Source organism: Triticum dicoccoides, chromosome 3A (genome assembly GCF_002162155.2).
Source record: "Triticum dicoccoides isolate Atlit2015 ecotype Zavitan chromosome 3A, WEW_v2.0, whole genome shotgun sequence".
Taxonomy (NCBI): domain Eukaryota; kingdom Viridiplantae; phylum Streptophyta; class Magnoliopsida; order Poales; family Poaceae; genus Triticum; species Triticum dicoccoides.
Window position 1 is genome coordinate 481,234,760 of NC_041384.1, and position 15,086 is coordinate 481,249,845.

Sequence of the window (15,086 nt, forward strand, 5' to 3'; positions counted from 1 at the left end):
CCACTGGCATCGCTCGCCGTCCAAATCCACTGTGCCCTGAGATTCGCACGGTTATAATCTGACCGGCGTACCGACGTTGGTGCCTAGCAGGGAAACTATATGTGTTTGATCATGTGGTAACCGGCATGGGCTACAGACTCGGAGACATTTAACATTTTACACACCTTCCCTCCACCAACGATCGACACCTCGCACGAGGAAACTTTCGCAGAGGAACACACGGCCTTAATTGCAGCCCCACCACGTCTCGTCTTATCAGCCGCGTCCACGACGAGAGGCAGACATGAGATGATCACTGATGGACGAATCGAATAGTACCCAACCTAACCTCGCGATTCAATTCACTCGCTCGCTCTCCCGAAAAGAACAGGAAAAAAAATTCAACCAAACCTGCACGGGAGGGAGGGAAACGCACCTGATCCGCGCCAACTCCGTCTCGCCGGCCGGCGGGCCAGAAGCAAAAACAAGGGGCCAAGGGCGAGGGCCGGTCGCTTTCGGTGGGCTTTCCCGATCCGTTAGCGTTCCGGGAGCGGCACGGTGGGTCGCCATCTCCCGAACGCGGGGCAGCGCGCGTAGTTAATTGCACATTAGTACCACACTTGCTCACCTACTCACGAATCAGTACCACTACTCGTGCATGTCGCAGTTCAGTACCAACTCAGGGCCTAAGTGATGCATAACGGGCTGACAGCCGTATAAGCGCGTATTGACCGCGTATCCGACAGGTCGGGCCCACATGTCAGGTGACACGCTGGCCGAATCAGTGCGTGCCCGGTGCGCTGACTAGGACGAGGCCGACCTAACAGGCTAGGTCGAACCGAGCCGCCAGTTCGAACCCTAACTCTCGTTCCCCTCTCCCTCTCCTCTCCGTGCTCCTCTGTGTCAATGGCGACGGCGAATCCGGGCGACGGCGGTGTAGGCGGCAGCTCGAGCAGCGGTGGCGGTGTGGGCGGGTACGGAGATCTTCCTGGCCTCGGGCCCGATGCGCACCCAGGATTGGCCGAGGATGACGGCGACAGTTCGTCGTACTACTCGAGCGGCGAGGAAGAAATGGAGGAGGCCCCGCTGAGCATGGAGCAGCGCTTGCGGATGGCAGAGATGTGGGTCGCCAACCCTTTCACTAGCCATCACTGGACCCATGGATGTGGTGGGGTGCTGTAAGTCCTCCTCCCTCTCCTCTGTTCTTTCTTTCAATTTGGGGGCTAGGGTTAGTGTTAATGAAAATGTCCAAATTTGCTGGCACTTGTAGTGTGGAGGAGGCTATCTGGGATGTTAGGATTCACTTTGATGCCCTACATAATTTGGATAGAAAGATATGCAGTTCTGATGTCACTTTTCTCAATCTGTATGCACTGTTGCATACACAAGGATTTACATTCTCTGATGAATTGTATCACATGGAGAACACATGCATAGGAGAGCAGAGAGAGCATGGCCTAGACTTGATTGACACAAACATTAAATTGCAGAATATTAAGAAGCAACATGAGCATACTTTAGTTTTGAATCTGTTAGTTAGAGCAACAGCCACTGACAGTGCTGCAATTCAGAGAAATGCTGAACTACAGACCATTCTTTATGCACCACCAGTTGTGTATGATCTCAGTGAGCCAGCTGTGCTTGCTGTTGATGACCAAGATGTTGTTTTTAATAGTCAGGGTAGTAGTAGTACCAATGTTGGTGCTAGTGGTTTTTGCACACAAGAGAGCAAAAATCTAGGTAAACAAAAGCTAAAATCTATGATGGAGGATGAAGTCTTGTTGCAGGAGGGATATCACAGTAGTGATAATTCAGAAAGGGCATATGACAGTGACAACTACTTGGAGAAGTACAGGATTTCTCAAGACACAGAGATAATAGATGGAAAGAGACAAGCAGATGAGGAACAACTAGCAGATGATCAAGATGAATATTCAGATGATGAGTCAGAAGAGGGGGAACAACTTCATTATGAGGGTGACACTAAGGTTGAGGATCCGTTTGAGATGGAGGAGGAAGAGAGTGGGGATGAAGAGATGGAGGAGAGCTTGAATGTGGAGTTAGCTCAACAGTTGCAGGTAGAACCTCCAAAGAAGAAACAGAAGCTGCCAATTAGGAGGTGCCCCACCACTAGAACACATTCTAGTGTTTTAAAGGAGTTGAAGAAAGATCTCATTCCTTCATCAGATGAAGAAGAAAATGGTTGGTTGATGGATAGTGAAGATGATGGGCATGAGCCACTGCAATTTGTCCTAAAGAAAAATAAGAAGAGTAGGGCACAGAAAAGAAAACCTAGGATATGGTTCAATGAAAAAATGGAGCACCCACACCAGCAATTATATAAGTACATGTGCTTCACAAATCAGCAGCAATTCAGAGATGCTCTGTTGAGCTTGCACATTTCACAGGCAAGAGATTTCAGATATCATAGAAACTCTGACCAAAGGATCATTGCAAGTTGCAGAAATGAGCACTGTCAGTTCCACATTGTTGCTGCTGTGATCAAAGGTGAAAAGACTTTTGCTATAAAAAAAATGAACCTGGAGCACACTTGCCCTACCAGTACAGAGTCTTCCAGGGTTAGTGCAAAGTGGCTTGCAAAGACATATGAGTCATTGTTCAGGTCTGATCCAACCACTAGCATACAAACTCTGATTGATGCCTACAATGAGAAGTATGGTGTTGAGGTTCCTAAGCACATGGCCTATAGGGCCAAAAACTTAGCTGTGGAAGCTGTCTTAGGAGAGCACAAGAAGCAGTATCCCAGGTTAAGGGACTATGCAGCAACCATCATGCAGACAAAACCTGGAAGTAGGGTTGTAGTTACAACTCTAGTTCCTAAAGCAACAAAAAAATACCACATCCAGGGCCAAGGTTTCATGCAATGTTTTTCTGCTTAAATGGAGTAAGGGAGGGATTTCTCACTGGATGCAGACCTTTCATTGGTTAGTTACTTGTTTGTTTTCTTTAGTTTCATTGTTATGTACATGATTCCACCTTTCTGTACTTTCTTTGCTATGTACTGACTTAATTGGTTCTTTTTTTGCAAAACAGGTGTTGATGGATGCTTTATTAAGCTGACCACAGGTGCACAGATCCTTGCTGCCACTGGCAGAGATGGCAATAACAACATTTATCCAATTGCATTTGCCATTGTTGGTCAGGAGGATACAGCAAATTGGTGTTGGTTTCTGCACCAACTCAAGATATGTCTAGGAGGAGAAGTTGGCCAATTTGGTCCTTATACTATCATGTCAGATAGACAGAAGGTAAGTACTTAGTTTACTGTGTAATTTCAGTAGCATAGTTTCTTGGTTTTTTTCAACTATATCTGTAGTCAGTAGCTTAGTTTGTTGTTGTAATTTCAACAGGGGCTACTCAATGCAGTGAATAGAGTATTTCCAAACTGCCACCAGAGATATTATCTTAGACACTTATATGCAAATTTCCAGAATGCTGGTTTTAGGGGGGAAGATCTAAAGAAATGCATGGATAATGCCAGTTATGCTTACAATGAATATAAGTTTAATATTGCTATGAATGATTTGAGAAATGAGTGTGTGGATGCTTGGAAGTGGCTTAATGCAATTCCTAAGAATACATGGGCAAGGCATGTTTTTGACACTAACTGCAAGACAGATTTGGTTGTTAACAACCTATCTGAGGTGTTCAACAAGTATATCCTTGATTTTAGGAAAAAGCCTATTAGGACTATGGTTGATGGTATTAAGGACAAGCAAATGGTGAGGTGGCATGAGAAGAGAGAGAGAGGGAAGGCAGCTTTCTGGGAGATCACACCACACTATGCTGAGAAGTTAGAGCTGAAAAAAGAGAGGGCTAGATATTGCAAACCCATTCAAGCTGGTGTTAATTTATGGCAAGTGACCAGTGGGCGGCAAACACACCCTGTGAACTTGGATAATCATACATGTGGTTGCAGAAAATGGGACCTCAGTGGCCTACCATGTAACCATGCAATTTCAGCAATTAACAAGGCCAAGAGGTTTCCAGAGGACTTTGTTTGTAAATTCTTCAGAAAACCATTTTATGTGGCAGCATATGAACCTATGATCTTTCCTGTTCCTGGTGAACATGACTGGATAAGAACACCTGGACCAGACATAGAGCCACCAGAATTTCATGTTAGGAGAGGAAGAAAGCAAGAGAAGAGGATGAAGAGCAAGTTTGAAGTGCCAAAGCCAAAAGACAGCAGTAGAATGGCCACAATAACATGCTCTAACTGTGGTCTCCAAGGCCATAGATACACCAACTACCTGAAACAATTGAAACCAGATTTGGCTATGAGGAAAAACAAACATGTGGTAATACCAAATCTCACTTCTTTTTTATTTGTTGACTAGTGCATTTTAATGTTGTCTACTAATACCAATCTCACTTCTTTTTGCAAGACCAAGAGGTCACAGCAGCAACCTACACCTGCAAGATCACAGCCCCTACCTGCAAGATCACAGACTCCACCTGCAAGATCCCAGCCTGCACCAAGATCACAGCCTCCACCTGCAAGGACTGGTGCAAGATCTGGAGCAAGGTCTGGTGCAAGGACTGATGCAAGTTCACACCCATCAACTAGTGGTGCAAGGCCATTCACTGCCCCAAGATATGCAACTCCTTCTACATCTTCTGCCCCAAGAAGTCACACTGGTTGGATGAGGTGGTTTGATCCTAGTGGTAACTGATGAGTGTGTGAAATGAGTTGTTGTTTCTCAAAACTATGGCAAGTGATCAATGTTTTGTATCCTGAACCATGGCGTGGTTGGATGCTTAGGTTTGATTGTACTGAACCAACAAGTCAAACTGGTTGGATGATTATGTTTGAGTGTACTGAATTGCTATCAACTATCTTAATGTTATGGGCAATGTTATGCTATCAATTTGGTGATTAGTGTTATTTGCAATTAGGTTATTGGCAATGCCTAACCAATTTGTTTACCTGACCACTTTGGCTCAGGGGGTTCTCGACGTCGACGGACCCTAAATGCCTAACCACTTTGGTTTAGGGGGTTCTCGACGTCGACGGACCCTAAATGCCTAACCACTTTGGTTTAGGGGGTTCTCGACGTCGACGGACCCTAAATGCCTAACCACTTTGGTTTAGGGGGTTCTCGACGTCGACGGACCCTAAATGCCTAACCACTTTGGTTTAGGGGGTTCTCGACGTCGACGGACCCTAAATGCCTAACACCATAGTGGTTCACAACAAGGTTCACAACAAGGTTCACAACTTACTGGTTCACAACAAGGTTCACAACTTACTGGTTCACAACAACAACATATTGATTAACATAGTGGTTCACAGCAACTAAGAGTTAACATAGTGGTTCACAGCAACAACATAGTGGTTCACCACAACACCATAGTGGTTCACAACAACTTAAAGCAACAACATAGTGGTTCACCACAACACCATAGTGGTTCACAACAACTTTAAGCCACAACATAGTACATAACTTAGTTCACAACAACACCATACTTCACAAAAGGTCAGCAAAGCAAGCATTCTTCTTCTTCATGTTGATCTGGATCTTGCTCTTGCTCTTCCTCTACATCTTCATTTTGACAAGATGTCCAGGATCCCCTTCAATTTCTGCTTGTTCTTCTCCTCTGACTTCAACAGTTCAGCAATCTGAATCTTTAGCTGATCCCTCCTTGCTGTGAGCTTCTCATGCCCCTTCTTGAGATCACCCATGTGAAGGAGTAGCTGGGTGTTCTCCTGGGTGAGCTTTTCCTCAGACTTTTTGAGTTCATCAACCTGGAATTGCAAGTTCCTGGTGGATGTACTAAGCACTTCCTTCTCTTTTAGATGATTAAACTTCAGGTTCCTGATGCAAGTGCCTTGAGATTCTATCAGGTTCATCAGTACTTTATACTTCTCCTGTAGCTTGAAGATCTCTGCATCTTTCTTCCCCATTTCTGTCTTCATGTCAGATACTGAATCAGAAACATGCACATTCTGCATCTTAGCCTGCAAATAGCTGAAATCTACCATCCTATCCTCTTGAGCATTGAACAGTTGGTGCACATCTTCAACCAATTTGTCATAGTTGGCCTCTAGATTATTTTTTTCTTCAGTCAACTGGTGAATAGTGAATGAACTCTCCAGGTTATCCTTCCTCCTATCACTCTTGTTGTCATGATACATTTCCCATAGCTTCAACAAGGCATTCTGCAATGTAGGAGGCCACTCTGGGTCAACCCAGAGAACAACACCACAGTTGTCATCTCCTTGCAATATAAACAACCATAGCATGAGCATCTTAAAACAATGTAGGACCCTAAATGACTAGCCACTGAATTAAAAATGAACTTTAAGCATCCTTGGGAAACAACTTTAATAATATAGCCAACTTTAATAATACAACACTAGGTGAATTTTAAGCTTCTGACATTGAATCTCTCTGACCTTAAACAATCAAATAATTTGCAAAGTGAGTACTCTTGTACTGCAAACATTTTCTAATCCACTGATTAGCACCAGTAGTACTAAATGGCTACAAAAATGACCCTCACACAGCTACAAAATGACCATCAGAGCTATGGTACAAGAGTACTCATTAAACAATGTGCATCAACACATGGCTAGATTAAAGAACATGAATTCCATGCACTGGACTGCACAATTCTATGCACATGGCTAGATTAAACAATACCATTAACACAGAGTTTGGACAGAATCTTACACTCATAGGACAGACTAAGAACCTCCTGCCCGTGTTAAATGCTTCGAATGCTACACGCCTCTCAGCCGCCACACCATGTTGATGGCAAAGAACTCTGGATGTTGTCTCAATGCCACTGTAGTCTTCGTCTTCAATGCTAGCAGGGATCTACAGGAACAAAAGGAAAACAAAATCCCCAAATCAAATCAAATCCCCCCAAATCTGATAACCCAACCCTAACCCTAGCTCTACAACTCACCCGGTAATGCATGGCTTCGTCGTCGGAGAGGTTCATGTATTGCGCGATTGAGTCCTGGCTGCTCTCCTCCTTCATGGCGCGACGGCGAGCCGGTTGAGGTGGCGGCGGCAGCGGGCGGAGGGCGGCGGCGAATCGGAGAGAGGAGGGAGAGCGAGAGTGAGAGTGAGGTCGAGCGAGAGTGAGGCGAGTCCGACCGAGCCCATGTAACCGACCACACCGGCCTCGTCCTAGTCAGCGCACTGGGCACGCGCCGATTCGGCCAGCGTGTCACCTGACATGTGGGCCCGACCTGTCGGATACGCGGTCAATACGCGTTTATACGGCTGTCAGCCCGTTATGCATCACTTAGGCCCTGAGTTGGTACTGAACTGCGACATGCATGAGTAGTGGTACTGATTCGTGAGTAGGTGAGCAAGTATGGTACCAACGTGCAATTAACTCTCTGGTGGTGGTGGACGCCGTCGCTTTTGCACGGAGGCGACGAGCGCGGGAGGGCGCCGGGAAGAGGACAAGGCGAATCCCCTCGCCGATACGGCCGCCCACGTCGCCGCAACGGCACGCGGATCATCATGCGCTCGTCCGTGCGTGCGTGCATGCATGCGTCCCGGCGTACGCGCCGCGGTGTCAGTCGGTCGGTCGGTCAGTTCCCCCGGTCGGTCGGCCTCTGGGCGTTGTCGCCCCGGGCGAGCGGACGGGCCGAAACGACCTGGACTGCGACAACGGAGCGGACTCGCGTTGCCGGAAAAGGGGTTGACTTGCGGCGAGGTGCTCGCGGGCGCCGATCTCTCGGCTTGGCAAAAGGGCCGTGCCGCATTCATTACCATGGGCATGGTACTGCCTTTTATTTTCTTTTCGGTACACTTCTTTTTCTTTTCTTTACCATGGCGACGGGATCCCAGACGGCCGCGGCAGTTTCGTCCTAGATTATCAAATGCGCGTGTACTAGCTAACACAGATTCATAATGCATCTCAAGTTAGCTTTCGCCCGTTTGACAAGAGGTGACGTGATAGAAGAGCTGCTTCTGCTTGCCAGTTTTTCAGGTAATCTGGAACTTATCGCACGGTAATTCCTCACAGACCACAAAGGCGGCAGCCGGTCTTCCCTGAAGAGGTCCAGTTAATTGCGTTTTTTGTTTTCAGATGTATAATTGCTTTCTATGCAAACATACAAGAACAGAGCAGATCAGAAAACAGAAAAGAGGAGTATTGATGACGGGGTAGTGGCGAATGGAGATACCCCACATTTGGATAAGGGAAATATGCACTAGTTACAGCTTGTTACTGTCTACAATGTGATAGAACATTACAAGGATCCAGTTGTAAGTTGTAACAGGAAGCTTAATTCAGTTCATGTAAATTTTACACGACACCAGTACGAACGTAACCAGAGTATGCGATACAAAACATATGCAGGCCTTCTCAAGACACGAAGGTGCACAAAAAGCTCGCAGTACTCAAAACGTGGGCTTTCAAGCACAAATTCTTAAAAATCAGCTCGCAACACATATAAATATAAATGAGATAGGGACCGTCATTTTTTGGCAACACATGGAACTCAAGACAAGCACTGCAAGTCTGTTTCGCGTATCTGTAATTTCATCATCAAATACTATTCAGTGACAACATTCCACCTAGTGGATAAAGTATACATGTTGGTGAAAAAATAAAAATGAATTCGAAAAAATATAACGAAAAGAATATGTCAGCTGGGGTAAGTACGCAACACAATTACTACGTACTCCCTCTGTAAAGAAATATAAGAGTGTTTAGATCACTATAGTAGTGATCTAAATGCTCTTATATTCCTTTACGGAGGGAGAATAACAATCATGGACTTGATGAGGCTTGAAGCCTCCAACTGGCACTTCATAGATGTGCCTTTCTTTTGTGGATAGAAGCTTCAACCAGAACCTTGCTCAGGCTTTATGCTCTCTCTCGGAGGTATCTTCAGCAAATGCTTCATTGTGTCGTATGCGGTGAAACCAATAGCCACCGAGGGTACCACCTGCAAAATTACCAGTATTTAACATGAGAAAAATTACTCATGTGAACTGCAAATTTCCTTCATGACATGAAGGAACACTCTCCAACAGGCACAAGATTTAATAATGTTGCTTATGTCCAAGGATACACCAATTATATCAAGTTAAACACAAAAGAATTTGGGGATGCCATATAAGAGCCACTGGGAAGCATCTTTGTGCTAGTTGTGGGACTACTGCATGGATATGGACCTATATGTCAATGGGACATCAAGTCACAGATGCAAAAAAATAAGCTTCTATGTAATTTAAAACACAATAGAAATGCCACATTCCAGACAAGGTTACCGAGCATCAGCCAGAATAATCTACTCAACGACAACTGTTCGCTGCCAAAGGGTTCACAAGAAAGCGGTACAGATTGCTTAACGGCCTGTCCGGTTTGCAGGGATTAAGGGGGATTTAGCTCAATTTCCTACCAATCCCCTTTAATCCCAGCAGATCCCTACCAAACTGAACATGCCCCAAGGGGATTCAACAAAATTGTGAGACACCTAATTTTCTTTCTTTCTATCATGTCCTGTGAATGGAAGTGTGATGCAGGCAGGCTAAAACAGCAGAACAGAGTGCAAATCCTCCTAAAATATTCAGACCATCAAGGAGTTAATATAATTGGCTGGAGCAACATAGACGTCCAAGATTGTCTAGCGTGTTCAATACTAAATGTGCACCTTTTGAAGCGCAAGTAGAAAACAAAATCGGAACTGTAAGAAAAACTTGATGCGTAATCGTCACCAGGACTACCTTGATATAATTGAGGCTCAGACCAGCAAATAATTGTCTCCATCCCTGTGTTTGTTTGATGATCTTAAGCCCCTGGAATGTACCTGTTATTCGTGGGCCACCAGACTGATCATGCTGCAGATGACTTTGAACCTAAAAAGTGGCAAATAAGAAGTGATGAACAATTGACGGGTTTGTTAAGAACATTTAAAATGATCATCTAAAAGTACGAAGTAGCATATGGAACAAATGAAGTACCTGCATTTGTCTCCTGACTACATCTAGTGGGTAGGTTAAAGTTTGTCCAAATAAACCAGCTGCGGCACCACAGGATAGTTTTAAAGTGACAGAATTTTTGTAATCTTCAGGTACGTGTGCCTTCAACCCTTCATATATGTAGAATTTAAGACCAGCATAGGGAAGTATTCCCATTAGCGTTGGACCTGAATGCAAATATTCAGATTGAGGCATCAACAGTATAACAACCACAACGAAAATAAAGGTAATAAAATTATCTAGACAAAAAATAATAAGAATATATATAGCTCACAGCAAGTATAGATGGTGTTTAAGTACTAGTGGTATAACATGGCTGTAAGACTGTATCCATACCTACTCCACGATAGAGCGCTCGCACTCCACCTTCTGAGTAAACACCTCTGAAGACATCTTTTATTCCTCCATATGATGGTGGAGCAATTGGCCTTTTCAAACCATTGCTAGGTTGATCTGTGTTATTAACCTGTAAGCAATGTAAAACAAGTTCAACACAACAGAATGAAAGTTAAAAAATAGCAATTCAAACAACACAAGGGATCTTCCTAGAATTTGGGAACATCACTACTACTAGAACCCAGAAAAAAAATTGTATTGAAGGAACAACATACTTGTTCACAAGAGATGACTGATGGACAGTTCAGAGTTTAGGCACCATTTTCTAGTGGTAATGTAATTTACTAGTTTACTAGTCCGTGAACTTGCACGGATAGGTGTTGTTATCTCACAGCAGCATAATGCAAACAGTTGAGCAGGAATACACTTTATGCAATGTACTTTACAAAAATGCTTAGGTAATCCCCTGAGCAACATAATCAGGTGTTGACCTCCTGAACCTACAAAAGTACTGCCTCAATGCTTCAGGAGAAGGCTTATAAATTTTGTCTTAAGGCAAACGGTGCAAAGTTCTTGGTCAAACTTTGCACGTTTGACTCCAAACAAAATTATTAAGCCTTTTCAAGGATGGATGGAGTATGCCAAAATACAGCCCGGTGGCGGTTTAGGATGCCAGATTTGCTAAAATATGGATGTGGTTTTGTCGTGCGTGCAGCTTATATCAGCACATTCTAACAGCCCAGCAACATCCTAGTCAGTTATAGCAGATAAAAAAGGTTCCTCATTCCAACATAATGAACTGATGTTTCATCAAATACTGAAGTTCTTACAAAATTAATCATCAGACAAATATCCAGAACACTATGTAGAAAAAGGATTTTTATTTTGTTGTCATCATAGCAAAATTTGGTGACTTAAAGTACATACGTGACAAACCAACATCCATGTCAGCGAAATCACACCTCAAAGTTCCTCGATGAACCAGTTCTCTATATTCAGGGGTGTATATCTGTTTGTGCAGTACAAGGGTTGAATGGAATTTCGTGTGTCCGCGTGTGAGTGTACAAGTATGTCCAGGGAGAGGCAGGAGAGGGGGGAGGGGACAAAGTTATAGAAGCGCCTTTCACCAATTTGTTGGGTATCAGTTTCAAGATCGTTTTTGCAAACAATTTTGTTGACTGTATGATTAATTATTACCTTATCAAACCAATTTGATACTGAGTACTAAGATTGTGCTCTACGATTGAGTATGAATATGTAAGCACAGGAGTACACAGAAATACAACAACAACAAAACCTGCTAAAATGTGAGCACACAGTACAATACCTGGAATGCAAGCTTGGTCCTAGCCAAGTCCAAGGGATAAGTGCACAAGACTGCAGTCCCGCCTGATGCTGAGCCTGCTAAAAGATCTACCACAGGTCCTGTGCCAAGTGTAGGGCAGTTACCCAAGATCCAACACCTGTATCGCTCATACGCCATATAATGTAATGCAGCATAAGGAACAATTCTTAACACACTGGCACCATTTCCCCTGAAGTAGTACCAAGACATGGTTAGCTAAACATATTATATGCATCTTCTGTAATAGTAGTATACAAGTAATGACTTGAATTGCAACATACTTGTAAAATCCCAAGACACCATCATGTTTTCTCAGTTTATTCAAGGATTTCAGAACTCCGAGAGACCTGAACTCATTTGTTCTAGTCTGCAGAATCAGAAAGTAAGAATGTGTTAGCAATCATAATCATTTAGAAACTTATAACTTGAATGAGAACATCTAAACCTCCCAAAATAGTATCATGCGCAAATTAGGCACGCAAAACTAATGAAGCAGCTGGTAGCTACTGCCACATCTTGCATACACAAGACCAATGGAAACAGACACTATATCAATCCTATGGAAGTGGAACTTGGTAACCGTCACATCAACAATAGCCTTCTTTACCAAATGGCACCACAAGTTGCATGGAGAAGATCTCATAATGCTGAGAAAATCTCTCATGACCATATCCCAGCAACGCAGCCCTCCGAAAGACAGGTGGATAGCACCCATGCTTAACGGAACAACGTTAATAGACCTAGGCGTGCTTATGGTACAGAATGTAGAAGCTCCTCTAGCGCAGCCTCACATCTGTAAGTGCCAGGCGTGCCTTGTACATCGGTTTCACTAAAACAGAGCTAATGTTCTATGTCAACAGAACTGATGCACAAAGGCACACTTGCGCATCAGTTTCATTGACATGGAACTCGTGTCGAGGGACGTGCAGTCACATTCAATCACAGGCTTAGGAGAGGCGTGTCCTTCTCAATATTAAGGAGCGCGTTATCACATTCACAGGCTTCAAAATCACCTTTCGACTAACAACAATCTTGACGTTGACATATCATGCCTAAAGCCGCATACCCACGAAAACTCCATGAAGGAAATCTCTACCATCCATGTGGGCGGAGGAGCAGAACGAACCTGTAGCAATATCTTGAGGCGCTCGAGCGGCGCGATGGCGGTCTTGGAGAAAGCACCGGCGACCCCGCCGGCAATCATCTCCTTGGCGAAGACGGGCATGAGGTCGAGCGCGCAGAGGTCGACCCGGGCCGCCGCCACGGCAGCCGAGCCCTGCGAGGGGGTACCCATGCCGACGGCGCGCTCCTTTCATCCAAATCAAGCACCCCCAGCGCGAAGAATATCCTCCTGGGGCGCCGGCCCGAAGGATCCCGCCGGTCGGGTCACTTGCGCGGCGGTCCGGTCAGGCCAGCCCGGCCTTGCGGCCCACGACTCCTCCGCCGCCGCCGGATTTGACCGAGGCGACGACCTGCTTCCCACGGCCACGGGGGTCGATTTGCGGTTTGCTCTGGCTCCTTTTTTGGAGATTTATATAATAATAAAAATGAATGTTGAGGATGGAGGGGGGGATGTGCAGGGCGTGGCGTGGTGGCGGTGGCCGAAGGGGCGATGAGTAATATGCGGGAGAATCTTCGCGGCCAAACCTTAAATATCAACGCCGGTTGCCAGGAAAGCAGGTTTGCTGCTTTGGTTCGCGTGTGGCGCCCTACTACCCGTGCGTGGAAATGTCTGGCGAGTCTTGTTCCGAAACGTGCAGTCCAAGGAGTCGTACACGCGAAGAGTCCAAATTGCACTTCTCCTTTTTGAGAATCCGTCTATGGTTCGGTGGAAACATATCCGATTGGGAAAATATATATACGGAAACCAACATTTGCTAGAAACCCATAAAAAAAGTTTCAAACATGTTACGGGATGTGAGTTATAAAAAAGACGAAATCAGCATTGAAAAATGTCATACAGTAACGTCACTATTCATTGCTGAATTTATCTTTTTCGTAGCTCGCATCCGTAATGTGTTTTCACTTAAAATTTCACATGACAATATAACACCATCCTCTTAACATCCCATATTTTTCGAAAAAAATTAAAACTTTCAAACATGGTTTTCACAAAGTTTTCATTGGATGTTGGTTCCCGTATGATATTCTCTCTATCCGATCGTACAGTGAAAAACGGATATTTTCAAATAATACTTTTAATAATTTTGAAAAATAATACATCGTTTTCAAATGTTACGAAAATAATACAGCGTCGAATTAGGTTGAGCCGACTAGATCCGGTTGGCCATGGCGTAGCCGATTAGAATCCAGTTGGCTTAACCTAAGCCGACTAGGATCCCCTCGTCCATGCGGCAGCCGATAGGGCCCGCTCGTCCACGCGGCAGCCGACCAGTGGCTGGACCACGTCACTCGGCCTAGCTGGCCACCAGTCGGCCACGCCTTAGATGATAGCCCAATCGACTTCGGCTTAGTCGAAATGTGGCCACTTAGCCATCGGGTCGGCCCTCTTTCTCTCTTCTTCCTCCTCTCTTCCTCCTGTATTTTTCTCCTCTCAATAACCGAAGCGCCTCAATTTAATACTTCTTTGTGAGTCGATTGTTTGCCCGATTTCCATCGTAGTTCCAGTCTAGAGGATTGGGGGAGGCAAGGGAAACCTCGATCTCGTGATTGGATAGCTCATGGTGGTCTTGGTGATGGTTTTTGTGGAGGTGGTTGTGGTGCTCCAGTGACTCCATGGTGGTAGTGGTGGTGGTATGGTGGTGCTCCGGTGAGAGAAGTCTGTCGGACCCGTGGGATTGGAGGTACCCAGGCCCGTCTACCTGCGGCCCAGGAAGCGGCACGTGCCGTGGGCCCAGAATGGCCCACCTTCAAGTTTCACGAGCAAGGCCCTCGCCTCGTGAGGCGCACGTCAGCAAGTACCCTCCGGAGCTCCCCAAGTCCCTGACGCAAGGTACCTTCTGAAGCTGCCTCCGAGACCCCTCGCGGGGCGGATATGTATCCATGGAGATGCATAGCAACGAGAGAGGAGAGTGTGTCTACGTACTCTCGTAGACCGTAGGCGGAAGCGTTTATTAACGCGGTTGATGTAGTCGAATTTCTTCGCGATCCAACCGATCGAGTACCGAACGTACGGCACCTCCGCGTTCAGCACACGTTCAGCTCGCTGACGTCCTCGCATTCTTGATCCAGCAAGACGGGCGAAGTAGTGGATGAGTTTCGACAGCACGACGGCGTGGTGACGGTGGCGGTGATGCTATCTCTGCAGGGTTTTGCCCAAGCACTCCGAAAATATGATCGAGGGACGAACCTGTGGAGGGGGTGCCGCACACGGCTAAGAGATTGTCGTCAGCTTTGTGTGGCATCCCCCCTCCCCACATATATATAGGTGGGGGGAAGAGGGGTGATTGCGGCTTGAACTACGTCCCCAAAGAGGAAGGGATGATGCA

The 15,086-nt window shown here is 45.5% G+C and overlaps 1 protein-coding gene across 1 annotated transcript; it reads right to left on the bottom strand.

Moving 5' to 3' along the window:
• Positions 1-8,466: 8,466 nt before the first annotated feature.
• LOC119268673 (mitochondrial carrier protein CoAc1-like) lies at positions 8,467-13,253 on the bottom strand. Its single transcript, XM_037550366.1, has 7 exons — positions 12,764-13,253; positions 11,919-12,004; positions 11,620-11,827; positions 10,293-10,422; positions 9,939-10,123; positions 9,702-9,833; positions 8,467-8,920 (listed from the first exon to the last, which is right to left on the bottom strand). Exons 1-7 carry the CDS (start codon positions 12,929-12,931, stop codon positions 8,816-8,818), a joined length of 1,014 nt encoding a protein of 337 aa, XP_037406263.1. The 5' UTR covers positions 12,932-13,253; the 3' UTR covers positions 8,467-8,815.
• Positions 13,254-15,086: the final 1,833 nt, after the last annotated feature.

Excerpts from the sequence above, each read along its gene's own strand:
- LOC119268673 (XM_037550366.1), bottom strand. The coding sequence starts at position 12,931 with ATGGGTACCCCCTCGCAGGGCTCGGCTGCCGTGGCGGCGGCCCGGGTC. Across the intron at positions 9,834-9,938 it reads TAGTCAGGAGACAAATGCAG|GTTCAAAGTCATCTGCAGCA; the intron begins GTACTTCATTTG and ends GCCACTTTTTAG. Across the intron at positions 8,921-9,701 it reads TGAGCCTCAATTATATCAAG|GTGGTACCCTCGGTGGCTAT; the intron begins GTAGTCCTGGTG and ends GTAATTTTGCAG.